This window comes from Pagrus major, chromosome 4 (assembly GCF_040436345.1).
Source record: "Pagrus major chromosome 4, Pma_NU_1.0".
NCBI lineage: Eukaryota > Metazoa > Chordata > Actinopteri > Spariformes > Sparidae > Pagrus > Pagrus major.
In genome coordinates, this window is record NC_133218.1 from 16,594,369 (window position 1) to 16,617,589 (window position 23,221).

Sequence of the window (23,221 nt, forward strand, 5' to 3'; positions counted from 1 at the left end):
GTAGGCTAACATAAAAATTAAGAGAAATCCAGTTGTGGCTTAATGTGTGTATAGAAGCGTGTGTTTTACAGGAACATTTGTCTCTGTCAAACTGAATCACCACTGAACTCAGGAGGAATGTTTAAGAACACAATGCTTTTGACTGGTAACAGGGAGTATCTTAAAAAAGCAGGGATTAGCAGGACGGGGATTAGCTTGTACTGGGTGTGCAGGTGTTCAGTGGCATGCAGGGAAGTTAAATCACACATGCTGATGTGTAATCTTATGAATAATGCGTAGCTTGATTTTCTTTTTATGTATTTGTATTGTTTATAATGTTAATATCCTTCAATTTGCTCTTCAAGTCTTTGATTATCATCTGTTTAGTTTACATTTAATGACTTATCATCTGCTGATAGCTAACAGATTTTCAAATCCAAATCATGTGGTAACGTTTGTGAAACATTACCAAACATTTCTCACCTTCTTGGATAAGAATAAACTCAGCTATTTTTCTGTTATTGTTTCTGATCGTTTTTTTTTCTGGTGTACTTTTGTTCATTTTCACAACAATGAATGAAGCAGATCAATGTCAAATCTTTCTCCATATTCAAGCTTTAATACATGAACTACGGATGGGTCATAATTTTCTAATATTTGAATAGTCGAAAAAAATTGTTTATTTAACTATGGTTTTGTCGGAAAGAATATATTTTCCATAATTTTTTCTTTCCCGCTCAGGTAAAACATGTGTGGCATGGTCATGGTCTCTACATGAGGTCAGTATACGTGCATGCCACTAGATGCTGCAGTACAAACAAACAGCAGATCTTCGAATACTCGCTGAATGGTTCCCAGCAGCTATCAAATAGCATTTTTTGCATGGCCATCCCAATTGTGAACGTGTCAATCACAATCGTGAGTGCAAACCTTTCTGAACTACGGAAAAAGGCACCCATGTTGTGATTATGGCATCATAATAACAGGTGTCCCTTAAATATCTACATATATATCATCGCAGGTCTGTTTAGCATGACAACAACAACAACATTTCCCTTCCCACACATGCAGTGTCACTGATCATAGTTACCTGACAGAGGGCTCTGGGTGAGGGGAGCGTGTCGTCGTAGCGCCCGTTTGAACTGCGCCACGCCAAGAACGACATTTCTCAGCTTCATCCACAGGAAGTATCCTCCTCTGGTGCTGGAGGGCCACGTGCTCTCTAACACCGCCTGGACACCAGGAGGAAGACAGCGGTGAGGAAGGAGCAAGATAAAGATGACTGTCGGAAAGATGTTTCTGACAAATACATTTAAAAAGTCTCTGGTTATTTTTCTTGAAGCAGTGTTGGAGTCAGTTCATTTTTAATTCATATTATTAAGAATATGGATGTTTTTCTTCTATTTCCAATCTCTTCCACCATGAAATGTTGTCACAGTCATCTGTTAAATAAATCAGTGAACATAAAGAGTCAGAATACTGTGAGAATAGTGAATCACAGCTCCAATTTAATTCATTCAGTTTCAACTAAACATTTTGTAGTTAGTGAACCAAAACTGACCCGATCCTGTTCCATATAAAACCACCCCGAATGAATTTTTCATCAAAGGCATTAACGGCAGTGGTTTTTAGACACACAGTCACACTCGACATCAGAAAAGGAAGAAGGAAGGCACTGCAGCTGTTGGTGGCTAAGTCATGTTCAACAGTCTCTGTCTGCTCCTAAAAAACACTTCAGAAGCCCCCTGAGAAAAACAGATTGGTATGCCACTGAGCAGAACTGGGTTTAGTACGCTTGCTGCTCCTGTGTGAAGCTCTCAGGATTGAACCAGGTGAAATGAGGCTGACCTCATGTTGCCAGTGATGTAAAGACAGTTAAAGCACAGCAATCTGCCCACAGTCCCAGTTAGTGTTACTTAAGACCAAAGGTAAAGGCTGTACAATGAATGCGTCTAATTGTAAGAGATCTATGGGATATACATTCCTGGCAACAGGATATGATATACTACATTTTGTTTCAACTTAATTACCCTCATCTCGTCCTCCTCTAAGGGAGCTGCTTAAAACAAGAAAAACTCTCTCTAAAGCTAGTGTTTGGGCTACTGTAAAAGCATGGCGGTGCAGCATGACGGACTCCGTGAAAGAGGACCCACGCCCTCTGTAGATATAGAGGCTCATTCAAAGGTAATCAAAACACAATTGCTCTTCGTTTCAGATGATTATAATCTAATAAAAAAATATATTCCACTTCTGCCCTAATTCTACAAAATGGACATTTGAAGGAATAGATTGACATTTTGGGAAATATGCTTATTAGCTTCCCCGCAGAAGAAGAATGATACCACTCTCATAACTGTCCATTAAATATACTATAGCTAGCTAAAGCAAACAGCTGGTTAGCTTAGCTTAGCTTAGCATTAAGATGGTAAAACAGGAAACTGCTAGCCTGGCTATGTCAAATGGTACAAAAATCAGCTACAGCTTGAGCTCACTAATTACCACATTATTATTACCTCTGCCAAGGAGGTTGTTTTCACCTGTGGAGGATGGGTCTCAGCTCAGAACAGACCCCATTAACTTTTGGTGATTTTTGTACATTTCTCAGGGAATAATGTATGGATATTGATGAAAAAAATCTGCTGTAATTATGTGGGGGATGTAGATCCTAGATTTAGTGATCTTAGTGAATTATGGTTTTGCAGTTATGGCTGGTTTCAACACAATACAGGGCAATCAAGTTTGATAGTTTGATCCGCTTTGGCGGAGGTATGGGCTCTACTGATCATCTATACAAATATAAAAACACACACTTGTGGTTTGACAAGAAGTTAGGTTGCTGGAACTCAGGGTCAGGCTAGCTTTTTCCCCCCATTTCCAGTTTATATGCTAAGCTAACAGTCTCCTGGCTATACTTCATATTTAACAGATATCAGTCTTCTAGCGGCAAGAAAGTGAATGACTGCATTTCCTGCAAGGTAAAACATTTTTGCTGCATCAGTTTAAGGGTTAATGAGGTTGTTTTTTTTTCCATTTCAAATCACAGACAAAAATCCATTTAGTGGATTACCAGACAGGTTAATACCTAATATTTATTTAAGGGCTGTTATCAACTTGACTTCAACCAATACACTGATCTGACCATTAGTCACTTTTTGTGCAGAACATTTATTTATACAAACAAATGTCAAAAAGAGCTTTTGAGAATTGTTTGTGTGTTGAGTCATCTAAACCATAGCCTGAGGCTTACCCACTGGGGCCAATATGCAATGTTGATGAAAAGAGATGGATGTTCAAGGTTTCCTGCTGTGATGTGAAAACCCAAGACTTTCCCTGACCTAGTCTGTCTTGGCTTGTTGATATTTCTTGGTTTTCAGTCATCATTGTTGTTTTTCTTCAGGACTTAACTGTCAGCTTTTCCACTGTTAGTCTGAAAGCTGCAATCTAATGTAAGAAATGGGTATAAAAAATGCTCCCAGACTGAATCATACCTTAAGAACTAAACATTAATACAGCATTTCTATGATTGGTAGAAACTGTATTTTTCTTAGCTTCTTAAACTGCATATAATAATCTGATATTCTGTTACTATTATTTCTCAAGGGTACAGAAAAAGGAGACTTTACAGTAATGTTTTGGAAATTAAATGGAATCGAATCTTGCCATCAAGTCGTGCCTCACCTCGAGTGCTGTTCTGCAGGGAACAGGTATATTTAAACTGAGCTGTAGAAGCAAATTACTACAGCATGGAGTTGACTTCACAGGCGAACATCAAGGTTATTTTAGCTCCACTGTCTTAGAAAAGTTTTATGTTCCTTAATACTTCAGAATACATTTTCTTTTCAGTTTAGTTGCAGGTTAGTATACTGGAGCTACTGATCTTTTCTATTTTAGCTGCTTTAGCTCCTTACCTAGTTCAGTTTATTTAGAAAGCTGCGTCAGAGCTGATCCCAAAAATATTCAGTCCCATTTTGTTTGCAGCTGAACTCAATGGGGAATGAATGCCAGAATTAATAGATAAGCATTCATATACGGACACACAAAAACCTCTTCCATCTTCCTCCTCCCTTCTCATCGTGGGACTACAAAGACTAAAGAAGCACGAAAAGGAAAAGAAACACCTGCAACTGTCTGATGCTGCAGCTGCAATGGATAATGGTTGTGTCAGTGGAGGAATCCACCACCTTGTACCGCGAAGACAACCATTTTAAGGCCTCTTTCATACATAGTTCCGAGTATATCAATGGGATAACAAGTTTTAGGCACTAATAGGGATTTTCACCATTCACACATGCAGCTACATTCAGTATCATTTCTGTCTTGCAACTTTTCACACATGCCATGGAAATGCCGGAATACTGTAGACGGGGCAAGGGACAGTCAGGCAGATGGGGGTAATGCAACACTTTCAGTGGGCAAACGGTGTAATTACATCTCAGCGTGATGCGCTGGGGCACAAAGAGACTTTTCTCCATAAGCTAAGACTGTGAAAGAAGTGACTGTAAAACAGTGTATTATTTTTTGGAGCGTCACAACCCCGACAAAATACTTTTTTGGAATTTGAGTCATTCGGTCCAATAACATTTGGGGGGTTTGGAGCTGTTATTGTCCGGTGCTCTTGTAATGTATTCAATACTCAAGTTTGTGAGACATGAACAGTACTGATACCCTCAATATCGATCTCTGCTTCCTTTCACACATGACACCACGTAGGAAATGTTCCTGAACATTTCCGGGTTAGACTGCATGTATGAAAGGGACTTAAGATGCCTAAAGATCCTGTGAGGTGTCAAAACACATGGGAGTAACCTGTACTGTGACCTTGTCTCCTGACAGCCAGCTCCCACATGAGCCAATTTACGTTAACACTCCCTGGGTTCCCAGATCAGGGACAGATTGTGATGATAACAGAGCTACCATTCATCTTGACACCTGAATGTGATCACACACAACGCTGTACAACCTTGCCGGGAAAACTGCAAATGTCAACAATGTTTCTTTTTATCTGAAAGCTGAGTGTCTGCAGAGACATTACAGTGATGAAGTATCTCTGCCTCGTAAGTACCAACCAGAGAGGAATGAATTTTAGTGATGGAGCAACTGAGCAACACAGTGGTGTGATAACTTGGACGCAATTATTCATGAACCTATTGTGAATCATGAATAAACAATCAACACGTAGTCTGCTTTATATCACACAGTTTTCTAGCAACTTTAGTCTTTAGAGGTAAGTTTACTTGTCATTACAGTAGTTTAAGTTATTTCTTGTTAGTTATAACATAGTAATACTACTTAAGAATATTCCTACAGTAACTCATGAGATTTCTGAGCTATGGTGTCCCAGGGCCACAACACGTTTACTCCACCTAATTATTATGCAGAGGATTGCAATGTGATTGGTTCTACAAACTGTAGATGCGTATTTTTGTTTCCTATGACAATCGCAGGATATAGAGAAGGAAATCATGGTTTGGGTTAAAATAACAAATCTTGATCTCCTGTGTGTAAGTCCAGTGTCTAAGCCATCCATCCACCCAGATCTCCTCCCTCACTACTTAGACTTTGTCACTCTTTATACTATGTACTTAACTTAAGTGATTACATAGTAAATCTACTTACTTTTTATTAATAATAATAATAATAATAACAAAACTACAACCGTTTCACACCATACATGACAAACTTATCGTCACCATACCTCTGCCTGACGCTATAATATGAGCATAAGGTCTGCCTCATTGGCTACGGTTCAATATTCTATTCTCCTGAGTTTATTGTATCTTATTGCTCTGACTCAGTCTGTGTCTTCATCCATCAGAACTGATGGAAAAGGAACTATCACATTTTTCTCTTTCCAGAGATTTGTTTGACATTTAGCTGTCAGGGGTGTGTTCACACATTAGTCAAACTTGCAGCAGAATCAGCAGAATACTCTTAACACGCCTACATCAGGGACACCACACCCAGCACGACAGTATACTGTAACAGTAGGGACTCCCAGTGCTAATATATTTTTATTAGAGCTTGTGTAAGACAAGGCAGTGGGAAGGTATTGGTGAGTTACACCCTTTAAATCCGGGACAACTTTCTTTGGAAATTAGGTGTAATGTGAACGTAATATGTTTAATGAATATTCTATCTATATTATCAAATACATTTAGAAAATGTCCTTTACTAGCACACCATTTTATCAACCATACATAACAGTTTTTGGCTGAACCTTGTTGTAGTAGCCGTAAGTGATGGCGTTGGGGTGGACTCCAGCCTTCTTCATCTCAAAGAGGACCCTGACGGCCAGGACAGGTTGGCCATACTGTCCACACAGCTGCATCAGCACCCGGTAGCAGACCTGCATAGTATATGTAAATGCGTGATTGTTTAGGCACAACAACCCCTGAAAATAGACATCAGTGTGAGACAACAACTAACTGATCCAAAATGAGTGTAAATATTGTTATAATCATCAAAAATAGTTGAACCTTACAAAGCATCTGGTTGAGTAAATGTCAAACAGTTATTTTTGTGAATGACTAATGTACCTCATCAGGGGGCTGCAGCTTCTTGGCCTGCATCTTCCTGAGGACATCGTAGGCGGTGCGGAGTGCCCGCACCTTGGAGTGGCACACCTTCACGTAAGCTGGCAGACAGATGAACCACAGGCCGTAGCAGTGACGGAGTAGGCACTTGGACCACAGCTGGGGGATGGACGAGTACTTCTTGGCTATCTTTTGGGCTGACTTGATTTCCTGTGGATGAAAATTAAGGGTGGGGCAAGAAATTCTTTAGTGCACTAATCAGGCTCATGGATATGTGGGATTTCAGTCTAATCTTACGGCTTAAAAAAGTAATCTTATAGATGAGAACTTCATCCCAACACCCTCGACCCAGTGAACCATATCCAGTTTCTTGCCACTATTTCAAAAGAAATGCAACCTTAATTTCCTTCCCTCGTTGTTACACATTTTTTGGATTGCTTAAGGCAGTTCTGTATGTATGCTGAATTGTCAATTGTAAAACTGGCTGACTCTTGGCTCGCAAATATTTTTTGTCTTTTTCTCTTCAGACCAAAGATTTGCGATGAGATAAGTAGAAAACCTGCAACTACTTACAATGTGCCGGTCTGTAACATTCTAAAAACCTGCCATATCACACCAGTGCAACTAAACGAGATGGTGTATCATCTCAATTGCAACATCTCTCTGTACTTCCGTTTCGACTGTCACTTCAACAGAGAGTGGCTGTGAATACGAGGGGAACAGAAGAAAAGCAGTAAAGGACAAGCAGAGTAAAGGCAGAAAAGTTGTCAAATAAGCAGTAGGCGCTGATTGCATTGATTATGTGCGTTACGTTCTAAAACCAGCCACCTACAACTTGACAAGCTGAGTTGCAGGCAACACATTAGCCCGTTTAGAAGATTGTCTGATTGTCTAAACTGTTTTCAAACTCAAAAGACTTACAGCTCAGCATATAAACAGTTAAATGAATAAATTATTGCATGACAACGTTGAGTTACTGCTATGCTGACCTGCTTGGTGCGTCTAAACATGGGAGCAGGGCTGGTGGGACAGCTGTGCCTGGCAGCGAGGCGGGAGGAGGGGGTCCGCAGGCCCTCCACAGGGTCAAACAGGTCAAGACTTAACACTGGGAAACCATCGTACCTGATGAAGAACATGCATACACACATCAGTGACAGCAAGAACACATTTTACTCTCAGCACTGAGTGTCTGCAATAAAAACAATTAAATGTTGGCAGTATCTAACGTGCAATGATCCCTTCCAAGGTTATAGGGATCATAAATACAGTTTGCAAGAAAATATCTACCAGGAGAGCTGATAATAAATTCCGGAAATCTGTTGGTCATTATGTATTATTAGAGGAGCTTAATGAAAGTGGTTCTGAAAAATCTCTTCCCATAAATTATAAGGGCAAAACATGACTGCAGAATACAAATAGCACATATTCAGAGGCACATAATCCAGCAGTTAGTGTTCACTCTTTGACCACAGTAAGGGAGCTGGAATCCTGCTGGTCCTCAATCAACTATTCCGGGACAAAAATTAACCAACTTTCAACTCAATGTATAATTCAGATTTCCAATTTTCTTCCTGCTGATATGTGTGAAGCTTCTATTCAGTTTGTCTCATGGAAGATGTGAAGTAGAGAGAGAGAGCACTTAACATCAAATGTAAGTTTGTCAGAACAGTTATATACCTGTAGCACAGTGGATATTCCTCTCCCTCAGGCAGAGGAGGCAGCTCTGGAGGTGTGATGAAGACTGTGTGCTCGCTGCGCTGGGATTCATCAATCTCTATCAGCCTGGCCTCCTCTGGCCTGTCACTGTCCACCTGCACAACAGAAACATGAGCAGAGATGTTTGGGTTGTGGTACCGCGACCCTTCATCTATCACAGCTGATGGAAATAAGGAGTGTCCCATTAGACAAGTGAGAACTTCCACACAGTTCTTGACTTTATGCCCTGTAATAAATATGTCAGTGTTTGCATAGGAGGGTTTTGGCCTGACACAGGCCAAGCCACCTTTGTTTAAAAACATTTGTTTTTATTGAAGAATATATTCAGAACAGCTTTGTAGCCGTCACCCTGATAGCAGGATTTCTGTGTGTCTGAGTGTCTGGGAGAGCTGAGGGAGGATGACAGCAGGTGACCTAGATTTCCCGAGCGAACACGCTTCTCTTTTTCTTTCTTTACTCTCATTTTCTATCATCACGTTACCTCTCTGCAGCCGCCCACACACACAGAATTAAAACTACGGTTCTACATCTCTTACATTTGTCTCCTACAGTGCAAACGATTCTCTATTCAAAATTGATTATCAACACAGAGAAGAGGGCACTATTTTCAGTCTTCTGCTCCAGTTTATTGTGTGCAAAACCATTAATTGGGGTCCTTAATCTACTCAAATACAATATGAGACACAACTGGAAATTAAGATAAACAATCTGTTGTTATCCAGTCATTAAATAAGTCAAATACTTGCAACGGCTATCTTGTTTGAAGATGAACTTCAAGATAACTCTAGTGTGTGCATGCTGTAAATTGTCTGGGTGCTGCACCATCCTCACAGTTTAGTTTAGCTTTTTTTGGTTCCGTCAACATCCTGCAAATAAATTAACTTTTCAAAAAGTCTATTTTTAGCAAATGTGAATACAATCTGAATCGTGGGAGCTAAGAATCGTGACTCCTATGTGAATCTATTGGGTTTCCCCTACTGAGTAGTGCTAACAATAACAAGTGAACTGATGTAAAATTGGTGGAGTGCCCCTTTAAAGGTTCAGTGTGTAAGATTAAGTGGCATCTAGAGGTGAGGTTGTAGACTGCAACCAACTGAGCACCCGTCCTCTCACCCTCCCCTACAGTGACTGCTAAAAACGTGAAAGGCCCTCTCTAAGCCAGCGTTTCATTTGTCCGTTCTGGTCTACTGTAGAAACATGGCGGTGCAACATGGCAGGACCCGCTTCCTATGTAGATATAAAGGCTCATTTTAAGGTAACGAAAACAAAACGATTCTTAGTTTCAGGTGATTATGCACTAATGAAAACATAATTAGACCATTTATGTCCTGAACGCCCCTAAAATCCTTAACACCAGACCTTTAAAGATGAACTCAAATTAGATTCAAAGTCCTGCTGTGGTCTGTGTGTGTGTTAGGTGAGAAAATAACAAGGCTTTTACTGACACCAATGATTCAAACTAAAAGATGAGCAAAAATGTCAGAAACTGTAAGAATATAAACAGTGCAGAGTCAAAGTCAAAATACTGATCAATAGGTCACTCCTCCAGTCAGTGTGTGGACTCCATAAATCTTAACTCTGCACCTCAGGGGGAGGTCGATCAATGTGTGTCTGCTATTGTGTGAACTATTGAAACCATAATTATATGGAGAATTAAACATGTTGTAGTCATACACTGTATGTATGAAACACTGCCATATATCTAGTGACTCGCATCCAACTCTGAATGACATACGGATTTATTTATAAATCAGGGTCATCAAACAGTTTTGTGTGTGTTTGAAACATGGCAGATGGGAGCCTGCAATCAACTCAACAGGGGCACTGAATTATTGGAAAGCTGAGTTTCATCAAGCATGTGTCCAAACGTAACTCCTTATCAAAAAGATAACAGGTTACGGCTGCTCAGTGTTGGGAAAAGTGCTCAGATTTTATTAAAAAGGTGTCAGAAAAAACATCGAGGTTACTCTGAAATGCAGTGAGCACAACCAACAACACCTATCATTTCCATCACTGACATTTGGAGTTACTGCACATTTTTTACTCCAGTCATGTTGGTGGAGCTGACACATAAGACTTCCAGTGAATCTTAAAGCAGGAGGTGCGAGTTTTATGGTGGATATAAAAAATGAAGGGTCAGGGAGGGAGGCATCATAAATTTAAAAGTGTTTAATGACAGGCTTTCGCACTACAAGCAATGATTTTATTCATGGCGGTTCAAAGTAAGGCGAAGGCTCAAAGTTCATAATTTTCTCTAGTTAGTCTGATAGTGATTAAGGTTTAATAACAACCTCAGTCAAAGCAGGAAAGTGTGGGAGACTGGAGTTTCTGTTCTTCGGATGAGTTAAAAGCTTTTTTAGCTAAGAGAAATTTCATTAATTCTCTTGTGCCTAATACTGCACATCAAAGGCTAATACAATGTTCTGTGATGTTTCTCTGAGCAAAGATTAAACCACAACACTAAAAAGGCATTAGCTCAGATATCTGGAAAGAGATCAGAGTAGAACCACTGCTTTTTAACATTGGAAGGAGCCAGTTGAGGTGTTGGAAACGGATCAGCATGCCTCCTGGATGAGTCCCCATGGGGACATTCAGATGATGCCCAACTGGGAGGAGACCGCAGGACATGGACCCAGAACACATTGAAGGGATTGCCCATATTGTCAGGGAACCAGCAGGAAGTGCTAAAGGACCTGGCTGGGGGAAAGGACATCTGGCCGGATAAGTGACTCATAAAATTTTGGCTTTATGCTGGAAAACATCTCAAGATCTCAAGAATGTTTTTAGGATTTAAAACCTTAATATTTCAGTCCAGCCAGGTCAAATTATTCATGAAAGGAAATTCTGCTCTCAGTGTTATCTCTTTGTCTTTGTTAAAATGTGGATGTAATTCTCTCTACAATTTAGCTTGAGTTAAAGCTACATTATGTAACTATTTTACCTTGAATAACAGCTTCAAAACCATTTTGATGGTACAGTGACACCAGCCCCCATATCGCCTGTTTCTGCACTATGTAACCTCAGTGAGCGGGTAGAATCACAGTGCGTAATGCTTTATGGCAGGACATCACACACAGCACCAACTATCACTGGTTTTGGTGAATGTGGATCATATTCTATTGAGAAAATGTCTTCTGGCTGCTCTGCCCAAACTGTGATTTTCCTGAAAGCAACCTGTAACTGTTGTGTACTGTAGCTACAAGCTAGCTCTGCTAGCTGACTCTGCTCTTGGCTAAATAATCTGCAGACAGATGCCAAGCTGGACTTGTTGTTGAATAGTAAGTAATATTAGCTGGCTTGCTAAGTTATACGTCTTGTGTTGTTGCACTTGCTTGATGTTTAGCTGTGTTAGCAAAGTTGTCAACTTGCTAGTTTTTGATCATAAGCAAAATCAGCCCAATATATCAGAGGTTTAGCTGGTAGCACGGAACAGCCAGGTGTTATTGTCTCTGGTTCAAGTTACATGAGCTTGGCGTGCTGTTACTGAGCTGTGTGCAACACATGTGCAAACTTTGACTGCCCCATGGCACAAAATGCCTGAGCAAGCATGTTAACTTCCATAAATAAGTCTTTATGACATAAAATTGTCATAACGTGGCGAGTTTGTTTGCCAGATGTAATGTAACGTTACTGCTAACTACAAAATACGACAGTTGTGTTGCACTGAGAAACTGTGGAGGGGCGCCAAATCACACAAAATACAACAAAAACCTACCTACACAAACCTACTCACCTAGAATACTAGCTCTTCGCTGGTTTTACAAGGACAACAATGAAAAACAGTTTGGGACTTTATCGTATAATACTGCAGCTGTGCATCATTTGATGTCAAATAAACTAAACTAAGCTATCTGATAATTCAAATGTAGACATTAACATTTGAGACCATTGTAAGAACTGAGACTTTGACCTGTGGGGATTTGAGGAAGGAGGTTTTTTTGTTTTTTAATTGCAAGACAACCGGCACTACTCCACTGAGACTGGAGACACCTCTGAGAGGTAATCTGTCTGACAAGCAGCTTCTGCAGTTCAGACATCAGGGAAAAAACAAAACACAGACAGGTGAGATACGAGAATGACTTGACTGTTAGTCTGAAATAACATTCAGTTCATCTTGATCAGACTGGGAGCTTCCGAAGAGGCTGACTGACTGAGAGAAACACCCAGTGTCTGTTGAATGACTGCAGATGAACTTAAAAAGGTAGTTTTTATACGGAAACAACTGTGATTTCATCTATACCCATCAGTTATCCACATTCTCTAATATATTCAGTCAAAGCATCTACTGGCTGCATGTTTGAGGAACAGTTTGTCAAAATCTACCAAAAAACATCTCTGAAGCTGCAGAAAGTCCCTGTTCCCAGCCTAGGAAAGGTTTGGCACACAACCCCCTGTAGAGCCACAACTTGTTATTTAACACTTTTGTTTTTGTGCTGATAAAACTAAAAAGAGTTTTTGTTACTTTTGCATGGAGCCAGGCTAGCTGTTTCCCCATCTTTCCAGCCTTTATGCTAGATTTAACTTACCGGCTGCTCTTGTACATAATTACCATAGAGACGTAAGAGAGGTGTCGATCTTTTTATCTTCTCATCTAACTCCTGGAAATAAATAAATAAATAAAAAAAAACTGTATTACTAAAAATGTCAAACTAGTCTTTAAATTAACAAAATATAGGTAAGAAATTACTGATTGTCCCTTCAAATTGTGGTCTTCATTTACTCATAGAATCACGTAGATGTTTATTTAAACTTCGCCCTTTACTGTTTGTATTCCTGCAGCTTTAATTGATGTAATTATATTCCATTTGTTTGATTAGTTTGTCTTTTGTCTTGTTCTCCTGCTGGATTTAATTAGTTTTGTGGCTGCAATGACTACTTTCCCCTCAGGATCAATACATTTTAACCTTATCTTTCTGTATGTGACTGCTGTGTGTGTGCTTGTGTGCAGTAGAGTGTGACGTATGTGTGTGAGCTGTGTGGTGCAGTGTGCTTTCTCTCCCAGAGAGTAGATAATGTAATCCAGCCACAGTGCAGAAAGACAGTCGCAGGATTTAAACGCCTGTGGAGCTGACACACAGGGAGGATGACGAGACCTGGGCCCTGCCGCAGGCCTGGGAACACAGGGAGGGGAGGCTGTGGATGTTGGCCTCTGGATTCACTTCCACTATGTCTCAATTACCGCCAGAACACACACACACACACACTTGCAAGTAATCCAAGGACAGCCAAGTCTATTTCAGAGTCTGTTACAAATGTCACCTGCAAAAACCATTGACCCACAGACGTGAGTGGGAAACCAAGTGACTGCCTGGACTTTAAGACTGCAAACACACAAAATGTAACCTTCAACATACAAACAGAGTCTGATAGAAGAACACAACCCTGTGCACACAAGGGTCAAACTACTCAAAATGCTCCCAGTGGAGCACAGAAGAAACACTGACAGTCTCTCCAAGGCTCTTCATATCATCACACTGAAGAATATGAGCCCAGGGGACAGAAAAAAAAACCCGTTAGTGCTTCAGAAATCACTGAACCGCTAAAAGCCTTCACTCCCTCAAGTCATGAAACATTTAAGGCAGAAATCTTTGCAGAAAACTGCACATGGACTTTCAATGTGCAATTTTCACTATCTCAAGACAAACTGCTGTTGCAGCAAATTTGATGAGGACATTGAATATTCTAATATTCATTAAAAATGGAAAGATTCTAGAAATGTGATAGAGTTTGGATCATAAGGAACTTATTGAAAAAAACATACTGATGAGCACATCAAAGCTGAAAAACTAAAGTTACACTGATGGAGGATTCTCTTAAGTCTTTCTATTTGCTTCTAGGAGTCTAGGACATAGTTTTTTGTCCTACATTTTAATCTTAAGTCATTTGGTTGTTTGCTGGGACCATGCACAATGCAAACCCCCCCCCCATCTGAAAATGGGTCTAGTAGAAAAAGGAAAAATCAAGGCCAAATAACAATAGACTTACCTTGCCTCCTTTGTCTGCACTCCGCTCTGAATTGTAGAGCTGCTCGCAAACAGAGGCAGAAAGGGAAATAGAAAGGAGGACTCAAAATTAGAGGAGGAAAGAATAAAAGTCGGGTTGAATGAAGATTGAAGGTGAAGTTAGAAAGAGATGTGGAAACTACTAATACAACTATAAGTGGAGCACAAAATAGCCTGTTGAGAAACATAGAACCACTCCAAAAAAAGGAAGACAGAGATCCACTGCATTGAAATGAATAAACATTCAGTTTCATATGATTAAAGAACACACTTACTTTGTCCACACAGTCGTCGAAGAAGGCCAGACTGGCATCTTTGTCACTGACAAAGGAGCATTCCTCAATAAAGCGGATGAACATCTGGGTTTTGGTCATCAGTGTGTAGAACTTCTGGTGTGAGCGGTCTCGGCTCTTCAAGAACCCTGAGGACATAAAAGTTTAGCTGTTACAGATGATCTTGCTGAGATTTATTTTCTTGACTAATTTGAGGAATGAGTCACGGATAATTTAAGACATTTAGCAGCAGGTTTATTCACAAAGCTCGACTCATTTCATCTCCTCAAAAGATGAAAACATTCACAAAAGCAATTCCAGACTTCTATGTGATTTTGAGGTTAAGAAACCTATTATCCCACGGCTCTGTATACATACACAACTTCCATTTGTCCTGGCTCGGATAATGCAAGCGTTACATTAATAACTAATGTTATTAGTGTAATGTCGAATTCAGGATGTACAACAATGGGGTGAATAGTTTCCTTAATAGATGCTGAAAGCAGCTTAACTGACCACTGCTTAACTGTGTCTGACAGCAGGATGGATGGTTGCTGGCTCACAGCACACAGGTGGAGGCAAAACACTTCCTACAGCTGATTAATATTTAAATCCAAATTGGACCATCGATTGATTCTGACAAAACTCCTCTAGGTAGCTTCATTATAAAGCTTTTTTTTAATCATTTTTACAGCAAGTTCAGTAGAGCTAGAAGGCCTCTGGTCATAAACAGTGCAGTGTCCAAATTAGTGATTCAGTGATTAGCTGATTGATGAATACTCATTCAATAATCCCATAATGATCAAGTGCATTTTCCTACATTCGCTGGTTAAAGCGTTTTAAATGCCAATAGTTTCTTTGCTTTTCTTTGTGTCATCACTGTAATAAATACACTTAGCCTCTGGTACAGTCATTCTGTGGGACAATGTATACAAAAATGTTATGTGTCTAATTGAAAATATGAGGAAAGTAAAAAAGCCTCCAAACATAAACACAGAAGTATCCCATTCATGTTTTTTAAACAACCCAGTATTAAGCCAAAACATGTAATAAACCCATCGGCCCACCATGCCACTGTCACGTTTGGTTCTGTCTATCCGTGAAAACAACACGGTCTCATTCTGTGGTCAAGTTGGCAATAACAAATATGCAATATCTTGTTACACTTTTAAAATAAAGGCTACAAAACCCCTTGGTGAGGTTTCAGAAAAGATCACGGTTTTGCTTAAAATAACAACTTCTTTAAAACTAACCTTTAGGTTTTTAGGTGGAATCGGGAGACATTGTGTACTGTAAATCTTTGTTGTAATGTGTATTAGGTATGAAAACAGTCAGGAGTTCACACACATGACGCACATGTTGTAACATCTTTCCTCAGGTCATGATGTAATGTGCTGCTGTTTGTTGTATCATATAACTCACAGTGAGCACGACCTTGGCTTCAGCTATCCCCCAGCCGAGCTGCCATGATTTCATCCTAACTCATTTCAGCTGTGATGTGAACCAGAGTTTATGGGCTCTGATCCAGAGGCCACACTCAAGCCTCCGGAGCATTTAGCGGCTGGGCTGCTAACTGACTAACCTTCAGTCTGGGAACAGTCTTGAACCGCCAACCCCAGCACCTTCTCAAGCCCCAGCCTTCCGTCCCAAACAGTTTCTGTGTGTATTTGCTCAGAGGTGGGGATGGACACTTATGAAGGCTCATGTATTAAACAACACCATCTGTTTTTCAGGCTGGCCAGCTGCAGAGAGGAAGGTGCTACAGATGACGCAGTATTAGTTTATATATTCATGGACTCATTAGCGCTAATCATGCACTTTAACTGTACAACTGTGACTCAAACTGGCTTCACAGTCTTTGCTGAAGACTGAATAATGATGAAAAAGTCAAGCAAACTAAACTTTCTAGGATGAAAGACACTGATGTGACCGTAACAGTCATCTGTTCAAAACCGCCTGATCAGTCTGAGCACTATTGGTTTTCTCCCTTCAGTCCCTCATTAGAAGAGCAAGTATGTAAGTATTAAGTAAATATCAGCCCACTCTTAAGGACCTTGACTGAACCGTGATCTAAGGAGCTGACTACACATAAGATGTCGCCCCTAAGTGATTTCCAGATGTTTGTAGAAAAGACTGGAAGGAATGACATTAGTGGTATGTATCGAAGAGCTCGGGCAGGGCTGGAAATCATGCTGTTTTAGGCCTGAAGAGTTATTTGAGAAATTCTATTGAACTTGATATTCTTAGCTATACCACTAAACTTGACTGACTAACATACATGAGCCATTTATTCCTCTAATAATCAGCTCCATCAGAGTAAAGTGTGGCCAGTATAAGTCTGCAGTAGCATAAAATTCAGTGACCAGAGTAAACAAGTTCTCTCCAACAGAAATCTCATTCCATTTGGCTTCAATATTTTATAGTCCTTGAGCGTGAAAGTTAGTCTTCATTGTTGGAAATAACAGTCCGACAAAATAATCTTTACTCAAGATCCATTCTCTAGTTTTTTACATTAATTACATAAACAATCTGTTCATCAAAAGAACACCTGTCAAAACATGGCAAAAACTCCTTCTGATTGTATTCTGTCTAAATGACTATATACAAAAGTTTATATGAGCTTCTAAATCAACGTGGGTGACTTGCTCGCCCTCTACAATCTGCAGTAATGATGTGCTTTTTAGTGTTTACTCACAGTAAACCAGTAATTCTACTGTACGAAGCGTTCAATCAGTATCATCGTTCCCAGGAGTTGGTGGTGGACTAGCTGGTCTTGCACATGATTCTTTTAGATTACTGGTATTAAGACAGTAAAGCTTTAACCATCTGCAATCAGTAAATACTTTCGTGGGAATCGACATTCAGATAAATTTCTTTCAGAGAGAAAAAAACTGGCTCAGGATGCTGTCAACAGTGGACTTGTATTGTGTGTTTTTGTGAGAAGAGTTTGAGGAGGCTGCGGGGGGAAAAGGACAGCTGAGGAGTTCAGTTCAGTTTCCACTGTGACTCTGACCTGAATGTCTGGCTCTACACTCTGACCGTGGGGAGATGGTTCAAGTGTTTTGGCCACAAGTGATCAGAGTGTCATTATTTTAAATACCTTGCAAGTCAAAAAGTGAGCTGGCGTCTGTGGCTTTCTCAGAGGGTGCTTGAGTGATGGGTCGTAGAAACGAACGGTAGCCTTTCAATATGGCTGCCATAAAGCGCAGGAAAGCTTCCTGGATCTCCAGTTCCAGCGTGTGGAGGCTCTTTCCACAGCTCAGCTCTGACGAATCACTCATGCTCAGCTCCAGCAGCCCATCAGGCCGGCACTGACCTGATGACAGAGGGAAAAATCAGTAGCTGTCACTACATACTGTATTAGATCTCACAATTCATGTTTACATAAAAGTTTAATCATTTCTTCAAACTGAGGCTGCGGAAAAAAAAGGTTGCACCATTTGCATTTTGATGAAGTTGTTATGATCAAAGGATATGCACCGCTTTAAGTATTTAAGTAAGTACTCATTTTCAATTAAAGATAAGGCTTACATATTTATGAAAATAAACTCAAGTTGATGAAAGAGTTTTTAGAGGTCCATGAGGCTTAAACGTCTCACCTTAAACCTCTGACAGGCATATCAATATGCAGCACTTCTAGCAGAAACTGGGTAGATTTTCAACTTCACTGAATCAGAAAATTCATTTATTCAAATTCTACAGCTCAATAAGCAGCAGGTTTCATAGTCTCTCAGTGAGCATGATCCACGAATAGCAGGGAAAGTTGACAATAATACAATGAGTACCACAGCAGGGCACATGGGTAATTAGGAAATTATGCTATGATGGGATTACTGCTGGCTTTCAGTTAGTTGAAAAGAGAGCAGAACAGTACAGATTGAATTTGACAGATTGGATAACGCATAACAAGGTCTGAGGAACTTAATTAGCCACAGATTTTATTTTATTTTTGATTACAATGAAAATGTTATCATATCTGGTCTAGGAAGATGCCATTTCCTATATGAGTTTGAACAAATTGTGTGTTAGATGACTTTGAAAAAAGTGACTGTTCCACTTGGACACAAAATGAAAAACAACCACTGAAAGAAATGAGTTGTTGGGATCGTACAGGACTGAAATTAATACAACAAAATTAAACTGACACATTTTTAAAATAATTTGTTCTACCAGGTCATTTATCAGCTCGGTACTCACCGTCAACCAGCTGCTGGTAGAGATTACTCAGCACATTCATCAGGTTTTTACAGGCTTTCTTTGGCAGGATCTTCCATGTGAGGGCTCGCTTATCTTCATTGCTGGAAAAGCAGAAGCAGACATTGAGCATTTGGGAGGCTGAGAGGCCAAAACCAACATGGACAGCAGTCAGGCCAGACCACCCTAATACTGTCTGACCACAAATGAGGCCAAAAATCATATGAACCATTATTGACCTTACCTGAAAAATGCATTCTCTTCATATTAAAATAAGTCTGACACTACAAAAGTAACCATTCCCACCCAGGCTCCAGGAAAAAGGCCGGGTCTCTAAACTTAGAACTCATGACCTGGCAGTTATGTGGTCTGGAAAAAAAGATGCAGCAAAGGAAACAATGTTGAGCTCGCTGGAAGTGCTGCACAGTATATGTGTGGCTAACTGCCCTGTATATATTTTAATATTTACCATGACAAGGCAAAATGGTAATGAAGACAGATTGAATCCTGTAAAAGTGATTGTATTTGGGTATCTGCTCACTGGAAGATGGTGTTTGTGTCCAGGTCCACGCAGCTCACGTCTGGTGGAGGGTCATACAGATCAAAGTAGCGGGAGTCCACTCCAACAATGAATGGACAGGGGGCACTCAACACATCAGCCAACGCCAGGGGGCACAGAGGAATATATGGGCATGGCCAGTGGAACGGGAAAATCATCTGATAAAGACAAAAATAAAGTGAGATGAAAAGGAAGACAGCACTCCCTTGTTTCAAAGGGTTAAACACCCTGGTTAGCAGACCGGCCCCTCACTAGAAACCTCATTATGAGGGGCAGGCCTAAAAGCTGTATTTGTGACATCACAAATAGTTTGGAAGCCAATTCTGGTCAAATATGTGTATAAAAGTGTGATGTGAAAACTTTAAGCCATAAACTGAGAATTGACTTTACAGTGAAGTAGCGAACACCAAGATAATTAAACTTTTCCAGCATATAAAAAATATTATTTAATAAAGTTTGAGTTTCTATACATGTTAAAACATGTCAGTAGGGGACCCTTAATATGGAGAAAAACTCCTGATATAAATGAAATTGGTTGAAGATGACATTGCTGTATTCCCACAAAACTGAATTCAATTACCAACACAACTATCACAAACAATCAGTATTTAATAATGCAGCAATTCACTAAAATGAAATGTAGAAGAAAAAATGCTTCTACAGCTTTAGGCTAACTTACAGACACCAGAGCTTCAGTGACGCTGGTCAGCACAGCGGGTCGTAATGAGTGGACCAGGATCTTGTGTTCTGTCACAGCAAACACCAGTAAGGTGACAGCATTCTCTGGTCCGAGGTTTTGAAGCAGCGTGGAAAATCGACCACCACTATGAAAAACAAATGTGCAAAAATCAAAAAAAGTACACACTATTGCCCGGAGGAGCTAAAGCAGGGTCACTCAATATTTTCTGGCCCTTGAAAAATCTGAAATACTCTTACAGTTAGACCAATAAATGGCAAATTGTAAATGGACTGCACTTAAAGTGCTCTTCTATCTAAATGGACAAAACGCTTAGCAATTGGCATCTCATTCATCCACACACTCACACACTGATGATGACAAAGCAGCTTTGGCTGGCCCATTGAGCAACTTGTGGTTCAGTGTCTTACTCAAGGACAGTGTGACATGTGGACAGGAGGAGTCAGAGATCGAACCGCCAACCCAGAGATGAGTGGACAACCTGCTCTACCTCCTGAGTCACAGCCCCTAATATTGTTAACCCTAACCCTCTAAGTAATGTTACGGCAACTTAATTGGTAGAGATTGCACCACATGTACAAAAGCTGTGTCACCCACCGCAGCGGCCCAGGGTTCGGATCTGACCTGTGGCCCTTCGCTGCACGTCACCCCTCCACCCCATATATGTGTATACACATATATATGTGTATACACATGTGTGTGTATGTATATATATATATATATATATATATATATATATATATATATATATATATATATATATATATATATATATATATATATATATATATATATATGTGTGTGTGTGTATATATGTATGTTTGTATATATATGTATGTATGTGTATATATGTATATATATATATATATATATACACATATATACACATACATACATATATATACAAACATACATATATACACACACACATATATATATATATATATATATATATATATATATATATATATATATATATATATATATACAGTCCTGCTCACCATTATTGGCACCCATGAAGTTTAAGTACATAATGTGGAATATTTTCTGAAAAAAATGAATCAAGTGAAACATTTTTTTTCTATAGAGAACTCGTGTTTGATACAAAAGAGCAAATGATAAACAACAATATAAAACAATTAACAATGGGAGGAAAAAATAGAAAAACTTAAAGCTTGCTGTGTCACTGGTATTGGCACCCTTTGCTGTAAATCAGTATGGAAACACATTGTGACTCACCTGTGGTAAATCACAAATGAGAATCATCTGTGATAAATTGTCTGTGCCCATGTGACATGAATTAGCCAATGAATGATGACTTCCCTGTTTTAAAAAGCCATCTGTTATCCCCTGTTCCTTTGTCACAATGGTGAAGACAAATGAGCTGTCTGAGGACATCAGAAGTGCGATAATTGGCAAACACAAGACCTCCAAAGGGTATAAGGCCATCTCCAAAGACCTTGGTGTCCCTGTTTCAACAGTGCGTAATGTTATTAAGAAGTTTGCCAAGCATGGAACTGTCAAGAACCTCCCTGGGCGTGGGGGGAAGAGAAAAATTGATGAGAGAAGTCTTCGAAAGTTGGTGCGAATGGTGGAAAAAACACCATGTCAAACATCCAAAGACCTGAAGGCCAACCTGGAACAGTCTGGAGTCATGGTTTCAACAAGTACCATACGCCGCACACTAAACCAAACAGGGCTTCATGGGCGAAGGCCAAGGAAGACATCACTGCTGAGGAAAAGACATAAAAAGGAACAACTAATCTTTGCCAAAGAATACCTGGACAAACCACAATCCTTCTGGGAAAATGTTCTGTGGACAGATGAAACAAAAATAGAGCTTTTTGGCAATGCACACCAACAGTTTTTTTATAGACGACGCAATGAAGCCTACAAGGAAAAGAACACCCTACCAACAGTTAAGCATGGTGGAGGATCCATAATGCTGTGGGGCTGCTTTGCTGCATCTGGTACTGGAGGCCTTGACCGTATCACAGGAATCATGAAATCAGAGAATTATCAAGAGATTTTAGAGCGAAATGTCCTACCCAGTGTAAGAAAACTTGGTTTGAGTCGAAGATCATGGGTCCTCCAGCAAGACAAAGACCCAAAGCACACATCCAAAAGCACGCAGGAATGGTTGAAAAGGAAAAAATGGACTGTTTTAAAATGGCCAGCCATGAGTCCTGATCTCAATCCGATTGAAAATCTTTGGTATGAGCTGAAATCTGCCATTGGGGAAAAGAAACCTGCAAACGTTCAAGAGCTTGAACAATTTGCAAAGACAGAGTGGGAGAAAATACCAGCTGAGAAGTGCAAGAAGCTTATAGAAGCGTATAAGAAACGTTTGGAGGCTGTCATCACTGCCAAAGGGTGTGCAACCAGATATTAAAGAGGGGTGCCATTATTGCTGCACATGCTGTTTTTTCTGTTTCTTCTTTGAAATTACAATATGTAAGTTGAAAAAACAATTTTCTTTGTTAAATTACTTTGGACCTCCAATTAAAAGATCCTGATGATATAAATTTGGTACATTTCCATTTATTTCTGACGATACTGTAGAGGTTATGCAAAAAATGAAGGGGTGCCAATAATGGTGAGCAGGACTGTATATATATATAAACAATACGTAAGACCTGTTTATGTTTTCTCATTGGAAATGTATCAAACACATTTCAACATACCAGTCTTGCAAATCATCAAGAAACATGGTCTTTGAACTATGCTGTTCTACACAATTAGTAAAAAAAAATGCATAATTCCTTAATAGATATCAGCATTAAGAAATGCATGCAACTGCTCTTACCTGAGTGGCAAAGGAGAAGACACTGGCTGGCTCAGCATCAAACTGTCATGAGGGGAAAGCTGTAGAAAAGCTGGAAAGTGAGATAAAACCAACCGAGCAAAAAAACTCCTGCACTGAATCATTTAAATATTCATCCATAATAGAGGACTTAAACTACTGAACCCCAGGCAATCCTAAACACCTTCAGAAAACAACACTATAGTCTGCAAAATAATAATTATCCATTTATAACATGCTGCACCATATGCAGGCAACATCACAGGGAATGTTTTACTCTTGAGACCTGAACTTAAACTTACCTGCACCAGGATGCGAGGCCTCTGGGAGGATGGGAAGGGAACTTTGTGCATAAAATGAGAGATGTGCCTGGTAAGAAGAGGAAGAAGATGAATTAGGGGGGGTGAGGGGCCAAAAATAACAGCAGTAGGAGGCTGAAAAATCTGTTTCTCAGATGAATGAGAGT

At 39.8% G+C, this 23,221-nt stretch overlaps 1 protein-coding gene across 3 annotated transcripts in view; it reads right to left on the reverse strand.

Annotated features, from left to right (window-relative positions):
* Window positions 1-23,221, reverse strand: part of LOC140994560 (C-myc promoter-binding protein-like) — a 78,132-nt gene that overhangs the window by 20,310 nt on the left and 34,601 nt on the right. For 2 of the 3 annotated variants that reach the window (XM_073464256.1, XM_073464257.1), the window contains exons 7-19: window positions 23,058-23,124; window positions 22,759-22,817; window positions 19,935-20,079; window positions 19,238-19,413; window positions 18,700-18,800; window positions 17,603-17,818; window positions 14,506-14,651; window positions 14,214-14,252; window positions 8,190-8,323; window positions 7,502-7,634; window positions 6,516-6,722; window positions 6,197-6,325; window positions 1,070-1,211 (exon numbers count right to left, since the gene is read on the reverse strand). In XM_073464256.1, the coding sequence (XP_073320357.1) occupies window positions 1,070-1,211; window positions 6,197-6,325; window positions 6,516-6,722; window positions 7,502-7,634; window positions 8,190-8,323; window positions 14,214-14,252; window positions 14,506-14,651; window positions 17,603-17,818; window positions 18,700-18,800; window positions 19,238-19,413; window positions 19,935-20,079; window positions 22,759-22,817; window positions 23,058-23,124 (1,694 nt within the window). The remainder of the gene's footprint in view (window positions 1-1,069; window positions 1,212-6,196; window positions 6,326-6,515; window positions 6,723-7,501; window positions 7,635-8,189; window positions 8,324-14,213; window positions 14,253-14,505; window positions 14,652-17,602; window positions 17,819-18,699; window positions 18,801-19,237; window positions 19,414-19,934; window positions 20,080-22,758; window positions 22,818-23,057; window positions 23,125-23,221) is intronic. The other variant, XM_073464259.1, reaches the window with a different exon arrangement.